General features: G+C 42.7%; 2 protein-coding genes across 5 annotated transcripts; one reads left to right on the top strand and one right to left on the bottom strand.

The window, feature by feature from the left end:
* Nucleotides 1–748: 748 nt before the first annotated feature.
* On the bottom strand, nucleotides 749–2,974 carry LOC311110488 (uncharacterized protein). The gene is made up of 4 exons (XM_084189048.1): nucleotides 2,468–2,974; nucleotides 2,267–2,370; nucleotides 2,095–2,158; nucleotides 749–1,916 (listed from the first exon to the last, which is right to left on the bottom strand). The coding sequence occupies exons 1-4, from the start codon at nucleotides 2,760–2,762 to the stop codon at nucleotides 832–834; spliced, it is 1,548 nt and encodes a 515-aa protein (XP_084045174.1). The 5' UTR covers nucleotides 2,763–2,974; the 3' UTR covers nucleotides 749–831.
* Nucleotides 2,975–3,673: 699 nt separating this feature from the next.
* Nucleotides 3,674–16,240, top strand: LOC311110481 (uncharacterized protein). Of its 4 annotated transcripts, none has more exons than XM_084189041.1 (5): nucleotides 3,674–4,165; nucleotides 4,976–5,112; nucleotides 5,291–5,512; nucleotides 11,113–11,319; nucleotides 15,092–16,240. In XM_084189041.1, the coding sequence occupies exons 1-5, from the start codon at nucleotides 3,868–3,870 to the stop codon at nucleotides 15,131–15,133; spliced, it is 906 nt and encodes a 301-aa protein (XP_084045167.1). In that variant the 5' UTR covers nucleotides 3,674–3,867; the 3' UTR covers nucleotides 15,134–16,240. The 4 variants fall into 4 exon arrangements, with proteins under 4 accessions (XP_084045167.1, XP_084045168.1, XP_084045166.1 ...); XM_084189042.1 differs by having other exon boundaries at nucleotides 3,676–4,165; nucleotides 11,116–11,319; nucleotides 15,092–16,165; XM_084189040.1 differs by lacking the exon at nucleotides 15,092–16,240 and having other exon boundaries at nucleotides 3,676–4,165; nucleotides 11,116–12,723.
* Nucleotides 16,241–16,265: the final 25 nt, after the last annotated feature.

Here is a 16,265-nt window from a genome sequence, read left to right as displayed (position 1 = left end):
CTACTTTATTCTATCATGACTGACATTAAATATATATTCATTCCATCCATCACATCTCTATAACTTGCTTGTAGCCTATCAGTCTAATAGTACATCTATCTTGTTGAGAGGCAAAGGGAAATTAGAAATCTTATGAGATAGATTATTTTATTTTATTGTATTTTTTTCTTTCTTATATTTCTGTATGTTAACTATATATTTTAACTAGGCCTCGGACGTTGCTGTAAATGACACTGTATTCAGAGGGGTTGGGTTAAATGCGGAAGACACATTTCAGTTGAATGCGTTCAGTTGTACAACTGACTAGGTATCCCCTTTTCCCTATTCTCAGTCAACTCACCTGGTAAAATAAATAATAAATTAAATTAAATAAAAATACTGTACTTTGGTTTGCCACTGCACCAATACAAATTCATAAGGATGTTTAAAATCTTCACCTGTCATAAGTTATACATGATCAGTCCACTCTGGACCAAGCATCAAGCCAGTTGAACTGAAAACACAACCACTACACACAAAGGGAAGCGTTCAATGTGGAAACCATCCAAACTGTTAAAAACACATAGACCTAGTTTTCATATGAAAACCCCAGTAGTGTGGAGCCATTCCCTTTACAACTAGGGTCAGGAGTTTTTTCCTGGTCTGGTCACATTGTGAGGGAAAACTCCTGGCCCTAACTATCATTATGTCAGGTGGAGTAGTGTAAAGTTGCCCCTAGAAGCTGATCTTTGGTCAGTTTAGCATTTCTTTCCACTAATGGTTAAGGTTAGGATTGGGGGAGAGGAAGCTGATCCTAGATCTGTACCTAGGGGAAACTTCACCCTGGAACACTCAGGGCAGCCCAACGTCCTGTGGCCTGCTGCCAGTGTGGACGAGGAGGTGCCTCTTCATGTGGCCCGACTGGGTGAAGGACTTCCCACAGTAGACACATTGAAACGGTTTCTCTCCAGTGTGCACCCTCTCATGCATCTTCAGCTGGTGGCTGTGGGAGAAGCGCTTGGTGCAGTGGCTGCAGCCGTATGGTTTCTCCCCCGTATGGACCCGCATGTGCCTCCGCAGGTATGCCGGCTGGGGGAAGGGCTTTCCGCAGAGGCTGCACCGGAGCTGCCTCTTGGCCAAGCGAGACGTTAACTGTTGCGGCTGCTTTTCCATGCTTTTTGATGAAGAAGTTGAGCCTCTGTTGAAATTCGGGAAGGGGGCTTGCTTCCCTCTTTGGGGAACCTGTTGGAGAGTAACCCTTGGGGATGAAAAACTGTTTGGGGTGGACAGTCCGTTGAAATCTGGCAACTTGGATCTTGATCCTACAGTTGTCCCTTGCTCTGTGTTTTGAGTGTCATTGGGACACTTTGTCTGTCCAGACTCCATTCCCCCTCTTCCTCTGTTGTCCACAAGCTGCCTGCGCTCTGAATAGACCTCTCCAGATGTCACCTCTTGACCCGTTATGCTCCATTCTGAACTCATATCTGCCTCCACTTTAATAGGAACCGAGTCCATCAGCATCACATCAGGCAGCCAGTCCAGAGAGCCCAAAGCAGACATGCAGACCCCAGAGTTACCAGGTGCCCCTCTCCTCTCTGGATGTTCAGACAGCCTCTTGGAGTCTGGCCCTGCATTGTGAGGAGCATTCACAGTTCGGTTGTCAGTCTCTTGGTTCTCTCTCCATTGAGACAGGCTGTATGCCATGGGTTGATGGTCAGTTTCCCAGGTCACACACTTAGCAACCTGATGGTCCTGCCTTGCTCTGTTGTATGGTGACGCTGGATGCTGGAACGTCTGGTTTTCAGGTTCTATATTGAGTGTGGTGTCTGGAGCTCTGTGTCTGTTGCCCTGCTGGTCCAGAAGGTCTGTGGTTTCAGTAGATGACGAAGCACCTGGTTCTGCCACAACGATCTTCTCACTGACCGGTTGGACAATCTCTGAAATGGGGCAAAGTAAAGCACAACATCAGCTTCCTGTAGTGGAGACTGATTCTTCTTTGCCTTATTTATTAATGATGGGTTATGACTAAGAAGTTAATCAAATACGGCAACAAACATTGAAGGCTTTACTCAACATAAAGTGTAAATTGCATAGATTTGATAAGTTGCATAATACCTTCTGTTATGCTGGTGTCAAGGTTCTCCATTTTGATAAGCGGTGCCTCTTGCATGTCTGCCATCTGTGTTTTTGTATTCAGCAGAAACATTTTTATTAGAAAAATATCCCCACCAACATTTGAAATATGAGAACCCAAATAATCAATTTGACCATGTCCATGACAACTGACCTGCATGCCCCCATCCTGGTCTGTCGCTGTGCGTCCTGAGTCTCTCCGGTTGGTGACATCCTGCATAAAGTTGCCTCCTTCACTGTAGGCAAAACGATTTTCCACTGCACCAGAAAAGAGAACCCTTCATAAACGTTACATTACAAATTATTTTGAATGTGTTGAAATAAGGTTAAAAAAAACTACAATATCCAAGTCTACCTGTTGGCTTTCCTACGAAGCTCTCTCTTCCCCGGGCAACATGATCGGTGTCCACTCGCCTGTGAACTGTGCGTCGCAGGGCTCCGAATCTCTCTGCGCTCCGTCTAGAATTCTGGAACTTTGTCAAAAGCAGCTTCCTCCGCAGGTTATCGATTTCTTTCTGGCTATGGGAAATTTCCAAACGTAAGGCAGCATGGCCGTCATCTACAAGTTTGCAGATTTCTGCAACGGCTGCATTCGCCAAAACCTCAATGATGGAGGCTAGCTGAGCATGAAAGGCGACGGTATTGGACATTCCCTTGGCTTGGTACTATTTCTATGTTAAACACTTATAGTATAGGCTTACTAGCTCATTTGCAATGCAGTGTTCGGTCAATGTCCGGAGACTTCACACCATAGACAGACAGTACGCTTCGAACACATCTCTTTTTTGTTTGTTTTTGTTCCGGAAACGAGAAGATGTAGGCTACTTCCTCGATCTTTTTCCAAAATAAAGGTTGCAACACACAATATTTATGTTAGTTCCAACATTGCCACCTGCTGTATCATAGCTGCTACTAAAAGGAATCAAACGTTTTATACAAATCAGCCTTCTTTGACTTTCATTAAAGCAGTGAATTAAATCAAACACACACTTTTCCCTTCAACAATGACTATTTACTATTTAGTTCAAGTACACAAATACACAATCTTCATACAACATGACGTTCAAAGGAATACATAAATGCCTTCAATAAATATAAAGTAAATCGAAGAGTATACTAAGGGTTAATACTAGCCTCCAAACTAACTGAAGCACCACACTGAGAATGCACTCTTAAGTAACCACTTTCTAACTCTGAACAATGTAACAGTAGAAAGAAAAAATATATTTGAATATAGAAGGATAAATAGCCAATGCGATTGAGTGGATTGATAATGTATGAATTATGACAGGTGAAGATTTTAAACATCCTTATGAATTTGTATTGGTGCAGTGGCAAACCAAAGAACAGTATTTAACAATTCTAATGTCTACAAGCAAATTATAGAGATGTGATGGATGGAATTAATATCAATTTAATGTCAGTCATACTGTTGTTATTGCTTTTTAAAAATTATGAAATATTGTTTACACCAGAGAACACCTGGTTTATTACATAGCTACAACATTGTTATTGTGGAGCACTCCTGTACAGTAGGTGGCGGTGTCCAACTTTCAACTCTACAGTTCAGCATATGATTACATTACTAGGAAAATGAAAAATAATCTCACCAGCTAAAAACAAAGCTAGCTAACGATGTGTAGTTTCTGATATGATTCTCTTTATTTTAATAGCTAGCTAGATAACTGTAAATTACCATAACATAGAAAACATAAAGACTGTTTAATTGAAAAGGGGCCAAAAGCGTCTTGGACAATGTCGGGTTCCGTGGTCGAGTTCCAGGGGCAGATAGCCTCAATCATGGAGGTGCTAGCCAACGCGGCTGTAGCCGAAATCTGCAAAATTGTTGACGATGGCTATGCCGTTGTACATCTGGAGATTTCCCAAAGCCACAAGGAGAACGAATTTCTCAGGAGGAAAATGAAACTGATGGAACTTCAGGTCGCGAGGTTACGAGCGGAGAAAACAAAGTCTTCAGAGGGGTCCGTCCACAATCGCTTCCATGGAATACGCCTGCTGAACAGACACAACAATCGAGAGAAGGCAATGACAGGTGATGGTGAATTTGACAGTGTGCACATAGCCTAAATCGTTCATCTTTAATTTGACCCCATCCATCAATTTTGTTTTACGACGTTCAACGCAAGCATAATAGTCCATGATGTATGTAATGTCAATACAGTTAGAACCTGGTCGTACAACCTGGTCTCATATCATTTCGTATTATTCGTTACGTAAAACCAAGTTACTCCTTATAGTATGATATATTACGTTTGGTATGGTTACATAAGACAGATGGTCACTTAAGGAGGGTGGTTAACCATTCGTCTAAGCTTAACCCTTTTAGCTAACCCTTCCCCTAACCTTAACCATTTAACCTAACTCCTAAACTTAACCCTAATCCCTAGCCTAGCTAACATTAGCGAGCTAGCTAACCTTAGCCACCTAGCTAGAATTTGTAACATATCATACGTTTAGCAAATTTGTAACATATTGTACGTTTTGCGAATATGTAATATATTGTACTTTTAGCAAATTCGTAACATATAATATGAATTGTAATTCGTAATATATCGTGCGAAATCGGTAAATTAATACATACCATACAAAACATAACATATCATACTAAAAAGTATCTCGGATTTACATACAGAATAATATGAAATGCTCTGAGACCAGGTTGAGCGGTATTATTGACATTCCATACAGGATATATCATGCTTACTTTGTACTGTCAACACAGCTACGATCCTTCTAGCTCTATTGACACATAACATACGTCATGAATGCATTATGCTTGCTTTGTACTTTGTAAAACACCATTGATGGATGGGGTCAAATTAACCTCCCCCTATATTTCCAGGACCTACTTGGCAAAGCAGAGCCAGACTTTCCAACAGGAGTTTTGGGAACAGCAGCATTCAAAGAGACAGACAGCCCATAGACGTGGACCAAGAGGATGTCTCTCCATCAAAGCATATGGATGCTACAAGTGATGAGGTAACGCCCAATTTTAACAGCTGATTTCAGTCAGTCACAGACCTATGTCTGTTTTAGTCTCGGACACCAGACACTTCCGCCTGGGGATGAGGAAATCCCATGTCATGCCCATATCTCCATTCAGTAGATAGTGTATGCTCTGTCTCACTCACTCATCTCTCCCACTTAACCCCATCAGCAGTCAGCAGAGACAGAGGAAGGGGAACCAGACCTGCTGATCATCAAGGAAGAGGGAGTAGCAGACGACCAGGACTCTAGGACCAGCCACCCAGCCAGAACAGTGGAGGGCAGCAGAGAGCTAACCACCCAACCGGCTGCAGCCACCACAGAGGACCCCGCCTTCCAGCCCAGTGGCCCCAGAGGCAACAACTATAACAACTACATCAACACCGCTATGGAGGTCAGTGGTTCTGACGCCATCCTCCTCCAATCAGAAACAGGGAATGTGAACCAGGGACCACAGCAGTACACAGGATTTGAACCCAGAGCAGAGAGACAGAGTTTGGACACAAAGTGTGACGTGTACAGGGGCCTCAATCTCCTAAAAGATGATGGTGCCTCTGCTGCTCACACTAAAGTAATGGACCTAGGGAGTGGCCCAGTGGGCCCAGAAATGCAGACTAGCTCTGCCATAGAAATGAGAAGTGTAGGGTTAGAAAACCACAGGTTCCATTCCTCATCAGAACATGTGATAGTGATTGACTCTGTATCCAGTGGGCAGCAGGTAGATAGAGATTTTGAGTGGGGTCAGGTGGGAACAGCTACTACACCACAGGTCAATGGGACTGGACATAAGCAGAGAGTGGGAGTGTTTAACAGAAACACACCAATGATTCAGCCCGAATCGATGAGAGACAACACTATGCAATTGGTTTCACCCCGTTTCTGGCCCTCAGAGATAAATACAGGCACCCATCTTGACACAGGAAATGCAGGTGATGCCAACAAATCTAGTTGGTGTTCGTTGGCAAGCCTCCATAGACACTCTGAAATACCAGGAAGAGGAGCTGAACAACCAGCTCATGCCTCACTTCCTGTCTGCCATTTTAGACCAAGCGCCACAACTTCCTCTCACTCTAGTAATCTCGCCACAGACGTTAGACCTGGTACCGTAGAACGACCGTACGGTTGCCCGAGCTGCAATAAGAAGTTTGTCCACGAGAGTGACTTGCGGCAGCATGCTGTTGTCCACACCAGAAAGCGAGCGTTCTCCTGCACCTTGTGTGAGAAGAGATTTGTGTGCGCCAGCCATCTCCAAATGCACCAGAACGTCCACACTGGGGAGAAGCCCTTCAGTTGTGCACAGTGCGGGCGCAGGTTCTCCCACTCCAGCAATCTGAAAAGACATCAGAAGCTTCATCATTGAGAACTGACAAAGGCTGTGATGGTCAGGGAGTTTTGGATGACGGTAATTGATCAGCCCAATAACCGCGGTCACCATTATAACCGTTTGAATAGCAAAGGACGCACATTTTCTCCTTTGCTCCTGACTTGTTTCAGCAAGGAGCAACAATGTTTCATCATGTTGGAGAGTCCATGTTACAGCAGAAACCATAGAGATCCTATGAAATTACTAGAGGGGCTATGTCATGAACCCTCAAAGTTCTAGAATGGAGTGAAAATGGCAGCCATTGTGGTCAGGGAGAAATCCAAACCAGTCTAATTGGAATGAATGGTAGTAAAGGCAGAGGGGATGCATAGATGCGGTAAAGAGGTCAATGGAACGCAGACCGTGGGGAATAGAAGAAGGACGCCAGATTGGCGCACGTTCAACAAATCTGATCTAACAAAGTCGTCATGATTTATGTATTGTAAAAGGTCCACAATGTGGTTACTAAAGTCCGATTTTGATATATTTGGCTGTTTTTGCTGCAGAACATTTAGAAGTAGTCCCTTTTCAGGTTTAGAAGAAGTGACTGCTAAATGCTAACTCCCGTTCGTATAAGCTGTTAGCATCGCTAGCATAGAGAAATCATTGGTGGTTGTCAAAGTCGTTTTCAACTGTAATGCAGTTGATTGATGAAGATAACATGAACATACAGTACCAGTCAAAAGTTTAGACACACCTACTCATTCAAGGGTTTTTCTTTATTTTTTACAATTTTTTACATTGTAGAATAATAGTGAATACTTCAAAACTATGAAATGACACATATGGAATCATGGAGTAACCAAAAAAGTGTTAAACAAATCAAAATATAATTTATATTTGAGATTCTTCAAAGTAGCCACCCTTTGCCTTGATGACAGCTTTGCACACTATTGGCATTCTCTCAACCAGCTTCATGAGTTAGTCACCTGGAATGCATTTAAATTAACAGGTGTGCCTTGTTAAAAGTTAATTTGTGGAATTTCTTTCCTTCTTAATGCATTTGAGCCAATCAGTTGTGTTGTGACAAAGTAGGGGGGTATACAGAAGATAGCCCTATTTGGTAAAATACCAAGTCCATATTATGGCAAGAACAGCTCAAATAAGCAAAGAGAAACAACAGTCCATCATTACTTTAAGACATGAAGGTCAGTCAATACGGAACATTAAGAACTTTTAAAGTTTCTTCAAGCCCAGTTGCAAAAACCATCAAGCGCTATGATGAAACTGGCTCTCATGAGGACCGCCACAGGAAAGGAAGACCCAAAGTTCATTAGAGTTACCAGCCTCAGAAATTGCAGCCCTAATAAATGCTTCACAGAGTTCAAGTAACAGACACATCTCAACATCAACTGTTCAGAGGAGACTGCGTGAATCAGGCCTTCATGGTCGAATTGCTGCAAAGAAACCACTATTAAAGGACACCAATAAGAAGAAGAGACTTGCTTGGGCCAAGAAACACGAGCAATGGACATTAGACCAGTGGAAATCTGTCCTTTGGTCTGATGAGTCTTTGATGAGGTTTTTGGTTCCAACCGCTGTGTCTTTTTGAGACGCAGAGTAGGTGAACGGATGATCTCCGCATGTGTGGTTCCCACTGTGAAGCATGGAGGAGGTGGTGTGGGGGGTGCTTTGCTGGTGACACTGTCTGTGTTTTATTTAGAATTCATGGCACATTTAACCAGCATGGCTACCACAACATTCTGCAGCAATACGCCATCCCATCTGGTTTGCGCTTAGTGGGACTATCATTTGTTTTTCAACAGGACAATGAACCAACACACCTCTAGGCTGTGTAAGGGTTATTTGACCAAGAAGGAGAGTGATGGAGTGCTGCATCAGATAACCTGGCCTCCACAATCACCCGACCTCAACCCAATTGAGATGGTTTGGGATGAGTTGGACCGCAGATTGAAGGAAAAGCAGCCAACAAGTGCTCAGCATACGTGGGAACTCCTTCAAGACTGTTGGAAAAGCATTCCAGGTGAAGCTGGTTGAGAGAATGCCAAGAGTGTGCAAAGCTGTCATCAAGGCAAAGGGTGGCTATTTGAAGAATCTCAAATAGAAAATATATTTTGATTTGTTTAACACTTTTTTGGTTACTACATGATTCCATATGTGTTATTTCATAGTTTTGATGTCTTAACTATTATTCTACAATGTAAAAGATAGTAAAAATACAGAAAAACCCTTGAATGAGTAGGTGTGTCCAAATGTTTGACTGGTACTGTATATTGGGGTTGACATCCATACGTGCATTATACTCTGATGTTTACCTCAACATAGTGTGGAATACATACATAAACAATAGGCTAAATGTGGGATAATTTAGCTGGGGGGCAATGAGGAGATTCGGAATCTTTCCCCCAATGCATTTTCCGCCCACGCGTTTCCATGGCATTCCCATTGTTTTGGTCGAGTTCCATTGACCTCTTTACTGCATGTACTGTATTTCCTGCTTGTATTTATGCAGAACAATTAAAGTATGGCATGTGATGTATCAGGATTTGTGTAATAGAATTATTGTTAACCTAAAATATAGTCATATAATTATAAATACAGTTTATACAGGTTTTATACACATTTTCTGTATAAATAGCCTTTAAAATATATCTAAACAGACCATAAATGTCTCAATGTTTGTTTTATTGGAAAGCTGTGAGTGTTCAAATATTATACAATATCAGTGCTTGTTGCATTTACAACTTGTATAAGTCCTATCATCAACTGATTTCAACCAGTGAATGGCTGTGGATTGACTGCAGAAACGGACTCCACCAAACGAATGCCTGACCGTCCCGTTTTCAGTCAGCTGTACGTCCCCCCCCCCCCCCCCCAAAAAAAAAAAACGACATGTTGTCATTTTTTAAAATGCGATGATGGTTAATTTAATTTTCATGACGGTCTTCATCCATAACCATCGGTTACACGGTTATACAGTAATTGTGCCAGCCCTAGACACAGAAAGACACAGAAGCAAGAGATTCCTATTGAAAACAATCTATGGATAAGCTTTATGTCAGTTAGGTTATAGCAATACGCTATTTTTATTGTTATTATTATTATTATTTTTATATATATATTAGTATATATATACACTACCGTTCAAAAGTTTGGGGTCACTTAGAAATGTCCTTATTTTCGTAAGAAAAGCAATTTTTTTGTCCATTAAAATAACATCAAATTGATCAGAAATACAGTGTAGACATTGTTAATGTTGTAAATGGCTATTGTTGCTGGAAACGGCTGATTTTTTATGGAATATCTACATAGGCGTACAGAGGCCCATTATAGGCAACCATCAGTCCTGTGTTCCAATGGCACGTTGGGTTGGTAATCCAATTTTAAAGGGCTTATTGATCATTAGAAAACCCTTTTGCAATTATGTTAGCACAGCTGAAAACTGTTGTGCTGATTAAAGAAGTAATAAAACTGGCCTTCTTGAGACTAGTTGAGTATCTGGAGCATCAGCAATTGTGGGTTCGATTACAGGCTCAAAATGGCCAGAAACAAATAATTTTCTTCTGAAACTCGTCAGTCTATTCTTGTTCTGAGAAATGAAGGCTATTCCATGCGAGAAATTGCCAATAAACTGAAGATCTCGTACAACGCTGTGTACTACTCCCTTCACAGAACAGCGCCAACTGGCTCTAACCAGATCAAGCTTTAACCTGCGATAGCAGACAGCCGCATAGCAGGTGTTTTGGCTGTGTTCGAGGTGGAACTAAGTTGGAGCCATCAAATCGGTGAGCAGCTGGTCTTGCTATCATTGTCACAAAGCCACACCCGCCCCACTCGCGTTAGAAGTTCAGAACATGAAAGTGTAGGCTATTTAGAAATAATTACGCTCAAATTGAAAAATCATTAAACAAAATAATGAGGATTTCTATCATCCTAATAGAGGTGTAGATTACATGTCACATTCCAGTGTTCCAATTTAACAAGGCTGCATGGGATTTCTCTTAATGCGACTCCGTTCAGCCAATGGCGATGTCCGCTTTAGGTATAATGCCAGGAGCCGGTTGTGGATTTGACAGCTCTAACGCAGTTTCACCTCCAACACGCCAAAATAACCGCTATGTGGATGTCGGCTAAAGCGGATCTGATTGAATAGACTCCAAAATCTACACCCGTTGTATTCATCGCATGTGACTCGAAAGTCCTGCCTACTTCCTGGATCATGTCACTTGCTGTTTTTGAATGGGATTCAAGAGTATGTAATCAAATTAATGAAAACACAGTCTTTTAATATACACTACATAACCAAAAGTATCTTGTCGAGCATCTCATTCCAAAATCATGGGCATTAATATGGAGTTGGTCCCCCCTTTGCTGCTATAACAGCCTCCACTCTTCTGGGAAGGCTTTCCACTAGATGTTGGAACATTGCTGCGGGGACTTGCTTCCATTCAGCCACAAGAGCATTAGTGAGGTCGGGCACTGATTTTGGGCGATTAGGCCTGGCTCGCAGTCGGCGTTCCAATTCATCCCAAAGGTGTTCGATGGGGTTGAGGTCAGGGCTCTGTGCAGGCCATACATTTCACTAAATCAAATGTCATGTCCATATCTCCATTCAGTAGATAGTGTATGCTCTGTCTCACTCACTCATCTCTCCCACTTAACCCCATCAGCAGTCAGGAGAACCAGACCTGCTGATCATCAAGGTGGAGGGAGAAGCAGATGACCAGGACTCTAGGTCCAGCCACCCAGCCAGAACAGTGGAGGGCAGCAGAGAGCTAACCACCCAACCGGCTGCAGCCACCACAGAGGACCCCGCCTTCCAGCCCAGAGGCCCCAAAGGCAACAACTATAACAACTACATCAACACCGCTATGGAGGTCAGTGGATCTGACGCCGTCCTCCTCCAATCAGAAACAGGGAATGTGAACCAGGGAGCCCAGCAGCACACAGGATTTGAACCCAGAGCAGAGAGACAGAGTCTGGACATAAAGTGGGACATGAATGGGGGCTTCAATCTTCTAAGAGATTCTTTAAACCAGGTGTTGAGAGAGGTAGTAGTGACTGATGATGGTGCCTCTGCTGCTCATACTAAAGTAATGGACCTAGGGAGTGGCCAAGTGGGCCCAGAAACACAGACTAGCTCTGCCATAGAAATGAGAAGTGTAGGGTTAGAAAACCACAGGTTCCATTCCTCATCAGAACATGTGATAGTGATTGACTCTGTATCCAGTGGGCAGCAGGTAGATAGAGATTTTGAGTGGGGTCAGGTGGGAACAGCTACTACACCACAGGTCAATGGGACTGGAAATAGGCAGGGAGTGGGAGTGTTTGAGGGGAACGCACCATCGATTCACCCCGTACACCCCGATTCGATGAGAGCCACGACGCAATTGGTTTCACCCAGCCTCCGGCACACAGAGAAAAATACAGGCACGCATTTTGGCACAGGAAATGCAGGTGAGGCCAACAACTTTAGTTGGCACTCATTGGCAAGCCTCCATACACACACTGAAATACCAGGAAGAGGAACTCAACAACCAGCTCATTCCTCACTTCCTGTCGGCCATTTTAGACCAAGTGCCACAGCTTCCTCTCACTTGAGTATTCTCGCAACAGACGTTAGACTTGGCACCGTAGAACAACCGTACGGTTGCCCAAGCTGCCATAAGACATTTGTCCACGAGAGCGACTTGCGGCAGCACATGGTCATCCACACCAGAAAGCGGGGATACGCCTGCACCTTGTGTGAGAAGAGCTTTGTGTCCCCCAGCAAGCTCCAAGTGCACCAGAATGTACACACCGGGGAGAAGCCCTTCAGTTGTGCACAGTGCGGGCGCAGGTTCTCCCATTCCGGCAATCTGAAAAGACATCAGAAGCTTCATCATTGACAACTGATACAGAAGCAAGAGATTCCTATGAAAAAAAGCTGTTATAGCAATATCATCAGTTCAAACGTAATTTGTTCTAATGTAGTCATATGTCTGCAGGATGTTTGCCCTGGTCTCATACATCTACAATACAACGTGGTTCATATTTACATTTTCTACAAAGACTTACATTTTTTTTGGCTCCTTCAAGGCCAACAGCATCACTCACATTGACTGTTAAGGTTGATAATGGTTGTGTTCTTCTAATAATACTGCGTGCAGGACTTATTTTGGCATGACATATCAGGGGACTTATTAACAGATACTGACATTGTACTGTGAGAGTGAAAAACTGTCTGTTCTTTTGTACCAATTTGACCAATGGCTATTGCTGTTTGTTTATTCATTCCTATAATTCCATCAATAAATAATATTTTTCTAATAATTCCATTGTGCTTCTTGACCTTATAGAGATTGACCCTAAATATACAGGTAACTGCCAAAATAAAGGAAACACTTGAGTAAATGAGGGATACAAAGTATATTGAAAGCAGGTGCTACCGCAACGGTGTGGTTCCTGAGTTAATTAAGTATAATAATGCTGGGCAGGCCATTATTTTGGCTACCATTGCTCTGCCCTCATAGGATGATAATGCTCCCATCCACAGGGCACAAGTGGTCACTGAATGGTTTGATGAGCATGAAAACGATGCAAGCCATATGCCATGGCCGTCTCAGTCACCAGATCTCCACCCAATTGAACACTTATGGGAGATTCTGGGGCGTTACCTGAGAGAGCGTTTTCCACCACCAAAACACCAAATGATGTAATATATCGTGGAAGAATAGTGTTGAATCCCTCCAATAGAGTTCCAGACACTTGTAGAATCTATACCAAGGTGCATTGAAGCTGTTCTGGCTCGTGGTAGCCCAACGCCCTATTAAGACACTTTATGCTGGTGTTTCCTTTATTTTCTCAGTTACCTGTGTATTGGCCCTAAATATCCAGTACCAGTCAACCCTTTGCCCTGACGACAGCTTTGCACACTCTTGGCATTCTCTCAACCAGCTTCACCTGGAATGCTTTTCCAACAGTCTTGAAGGAGTTCCCACGTATGCTGAGCACTTGTTGGCTGCTTTTCCTTCAATCTGCGGTCCAACTCATCCCAAACCATCTCAATTGGGTTGAGGTTGGGTGATTGTGGAGGCCAGGTCATCTGATGCAGCACTCCATCTCTCTCTTTCTTGGTCAAATAGCCCTTACACAGCCTAGAGGTGTGTTGGGTCATTGTCCTGTTGAAAAACAAATGATAGTCCCACTAAGCGCAAACCAGATGGGTTGGCGTATCGCTGCAGAATGTTGTAGTAGCCATGCTGGTTAAGTGTGCCATGAATTCTAAATAAATCACAGACAGTGTCACCAGCAAAGCACCCCCACACCATAACACCTCCTCCTCCATGCTTTACGGTGGGAAATACACATGCGGAGATCATCCGTTCACCTACTCTGCGTCTCACAAAGACACGGCAGTTGGAACCAAAAATCTCACATTTGGACTCATCAGACCAAAGGACAGATTTCCACCGGTCTAATGTCCATTGCTCGTGTTTCTTGGCCCAAGCAAGTCTCTTCTTATTATTGGTGTCCTTTAGTAGTTGTTTCTTTGCAGCAATTCGACCATGAAGGCCTGATTCACACAGTCTCCTCTGAACAGTTGATGTTGAGATGTGTCTGTTACTTGAACTCTGTGAAGCGTTTATTAGGGCTGCAATTTCTGAGGCTGGTAACTCTAATTAACTTATCCTCTGCAGCAGAGGTAACTCTGGGTCTTCCTTGCCTGTGGCGGTCCTCATGAGAGCCAGTTTCATCATAGCGCTTGATGGTTTTTGCAACTGGGCTTGAAGAAAAGTTTTTGAAATATTCCGTATTGACTGACCTTCATGTCTAAAAGTAATGATGGACTGTCGTTTCTCTTTGCTTATTTGAGCTGTTCTTGCCATAATATGGACTTGGTATTTTACCAAATAGGGCTATCTTCTGTATACCCCCCTACCTTGTCACAACACAACTGATTGGCTCAAATGCATTAAGGAAAGAAATTCCACAAATTAACTTTTAACAAGGCATACCTGTTAATTGAAATGCATTCCAGGTGACTACCTCATGCAGCTGGTTGAGAGAATGCCAAGAGTGCAAAGCTGTCATCAAGGCAAAGGGTGGCTACTTTGAAGAATCTCAAATATATTTTGATTTTTTAAACACTTTTTTGGTTACTACATGGTTCCATATGTGTTATGTCATAGTTTTGATGTCTTCACTATTATTCTACAATGTAGAAAATAGTAAAAATAAACAAAAACCCTTGAATGAGTAGGTGTGTCCAAACTTTTGACTGGTACTGTATATATTGCCCCTATATAGATTAACCCTATATAGATTGACCCTAAATACTGTATAAATTGACCCTAAATATATATTGACCCTATCTATATATATTCTCACATTGCTTCCAAATGAAATCATGCAGTTCGAAGGAAAATACATTTTCCTTTAAAAAGTACAGGAAATTAATGCAGTCCAATATTCGTTGTATATGTTTTGAGGACAGAGAAGATTTAGATGTTCTGTGTCCATGAGTTGAGTCAGTAAATTAACAACTTAATTAAATCCATTGGATCAATAATATAGCCTAGCCATAGCTGAGTTATAATAGACATGCATTTGTTTGAAATCTTTGTAGAGCTCATGCCTGTCAACTTAATTCCTCCCTCCTCTTTTCAGGCCAAATCTACTGTCGAACATGGGGACACGGAGGGGCAATAGAGTCGACAGACCGAGAAGTGTCCCCCTGACACTCACAACGAAGAGCAAGGGAGAACTGTAGGATCGAGGTTGAAGTTGCCAGATTTCAACGGACTGTCCACCCGAAACAGCTTTTCATCCCCAAGGGTTACTCTCCGCCAGGTTCCCCAAATAAGTAAGCTAGCCACCTTCGCGATTGTCTACAGAGGCTCCACTTCTTCATCGAAGGGCATTAAAAATCAGCCGCAACAGCCAACGTCTTGCTCGGCCAAGAGGCAGCTCCGGTGCAGCCACTGCTCCAAGCGCTTCTCCCACAGCCAACAGCTGAAGATGCACGAGAGGGTGCACGCCGGAGGGGAACCGTTTCAATGTGTCTACTGTGGGAAGTGCTTCACCCAGTCTGGCCACATGAAGAAGCACCTCCTCTTCAACACTCTCCTAGGTACAGATCTAGGATCAGATTCCTCTCTCCCAATCCTAACCTTAACTATTAGTGAAAAAAAATCCTAAACGGACCCAAGATCAGCTTCTAGAGGCAACTTCACACTACTCCACCTGGCGCAATGATTCGCAGGGCCAGGAGTTTTCCCTCACGACGTGATCAGACCAGTAAAAAACTCCTGGCCATAGTTGTAAGGGGAATGACTCCACACTTCTGGGGTTTTCATATGAAAACTGGGTCCATGTGTTTTTGACAGTTTGATTGGTTTCCACATTTAACGCTACCCTCTGTGTGTAGTGGTTTAGTTCAATTTGCTTGATGCCTGGTCCAGAGTGGATTGATAATGTGTGAGTTATTACAGGTGATTTTCTTTTTTACATCCTTATGAATTTGTATTGATGCAGTGGTGAACCAAAGTACAGTAATTAAGAATTCAAATTTCCCTTTGCCTCTCAACAATATATTTACAGTTAGACTGATAAACTGTAAAGATCTAAATGGAATTCATATCAATGTATTGTAGGCTAGTCTGTCATACTGTTGAAATTGACATTTTTTAGTCAATGAACTGTTTTTGTCGTTTATTTCTATTAGAAATACCACAAATAGTGAAATGCTTTATTATTATTTTTATTTTTTTAACATGAAATATTGTTTACACCAAATAACATGCTTATTGTAGCTCCAACATCGCTGTGGTCGAGCACTCCT

This window comes from Coregonus lavaretus, assembly GCF_964263955.1.
Source record: "Coregonus lavaretus genome assembly, contig: SUPER_35_unloc_6, whole genome shotgun sequence".
NCBI classification, from domain to species: Eukaryota; Metazoa; Chordata; class Actinopteri; order Salmoniformes; family Salmonidae; genus Coregonus; species Coregonus lavaretus.
Note: the sequence above shows the minus strand (reverse complement) of the source record. Positions and strands in the feature narration are given on the sequence as shown.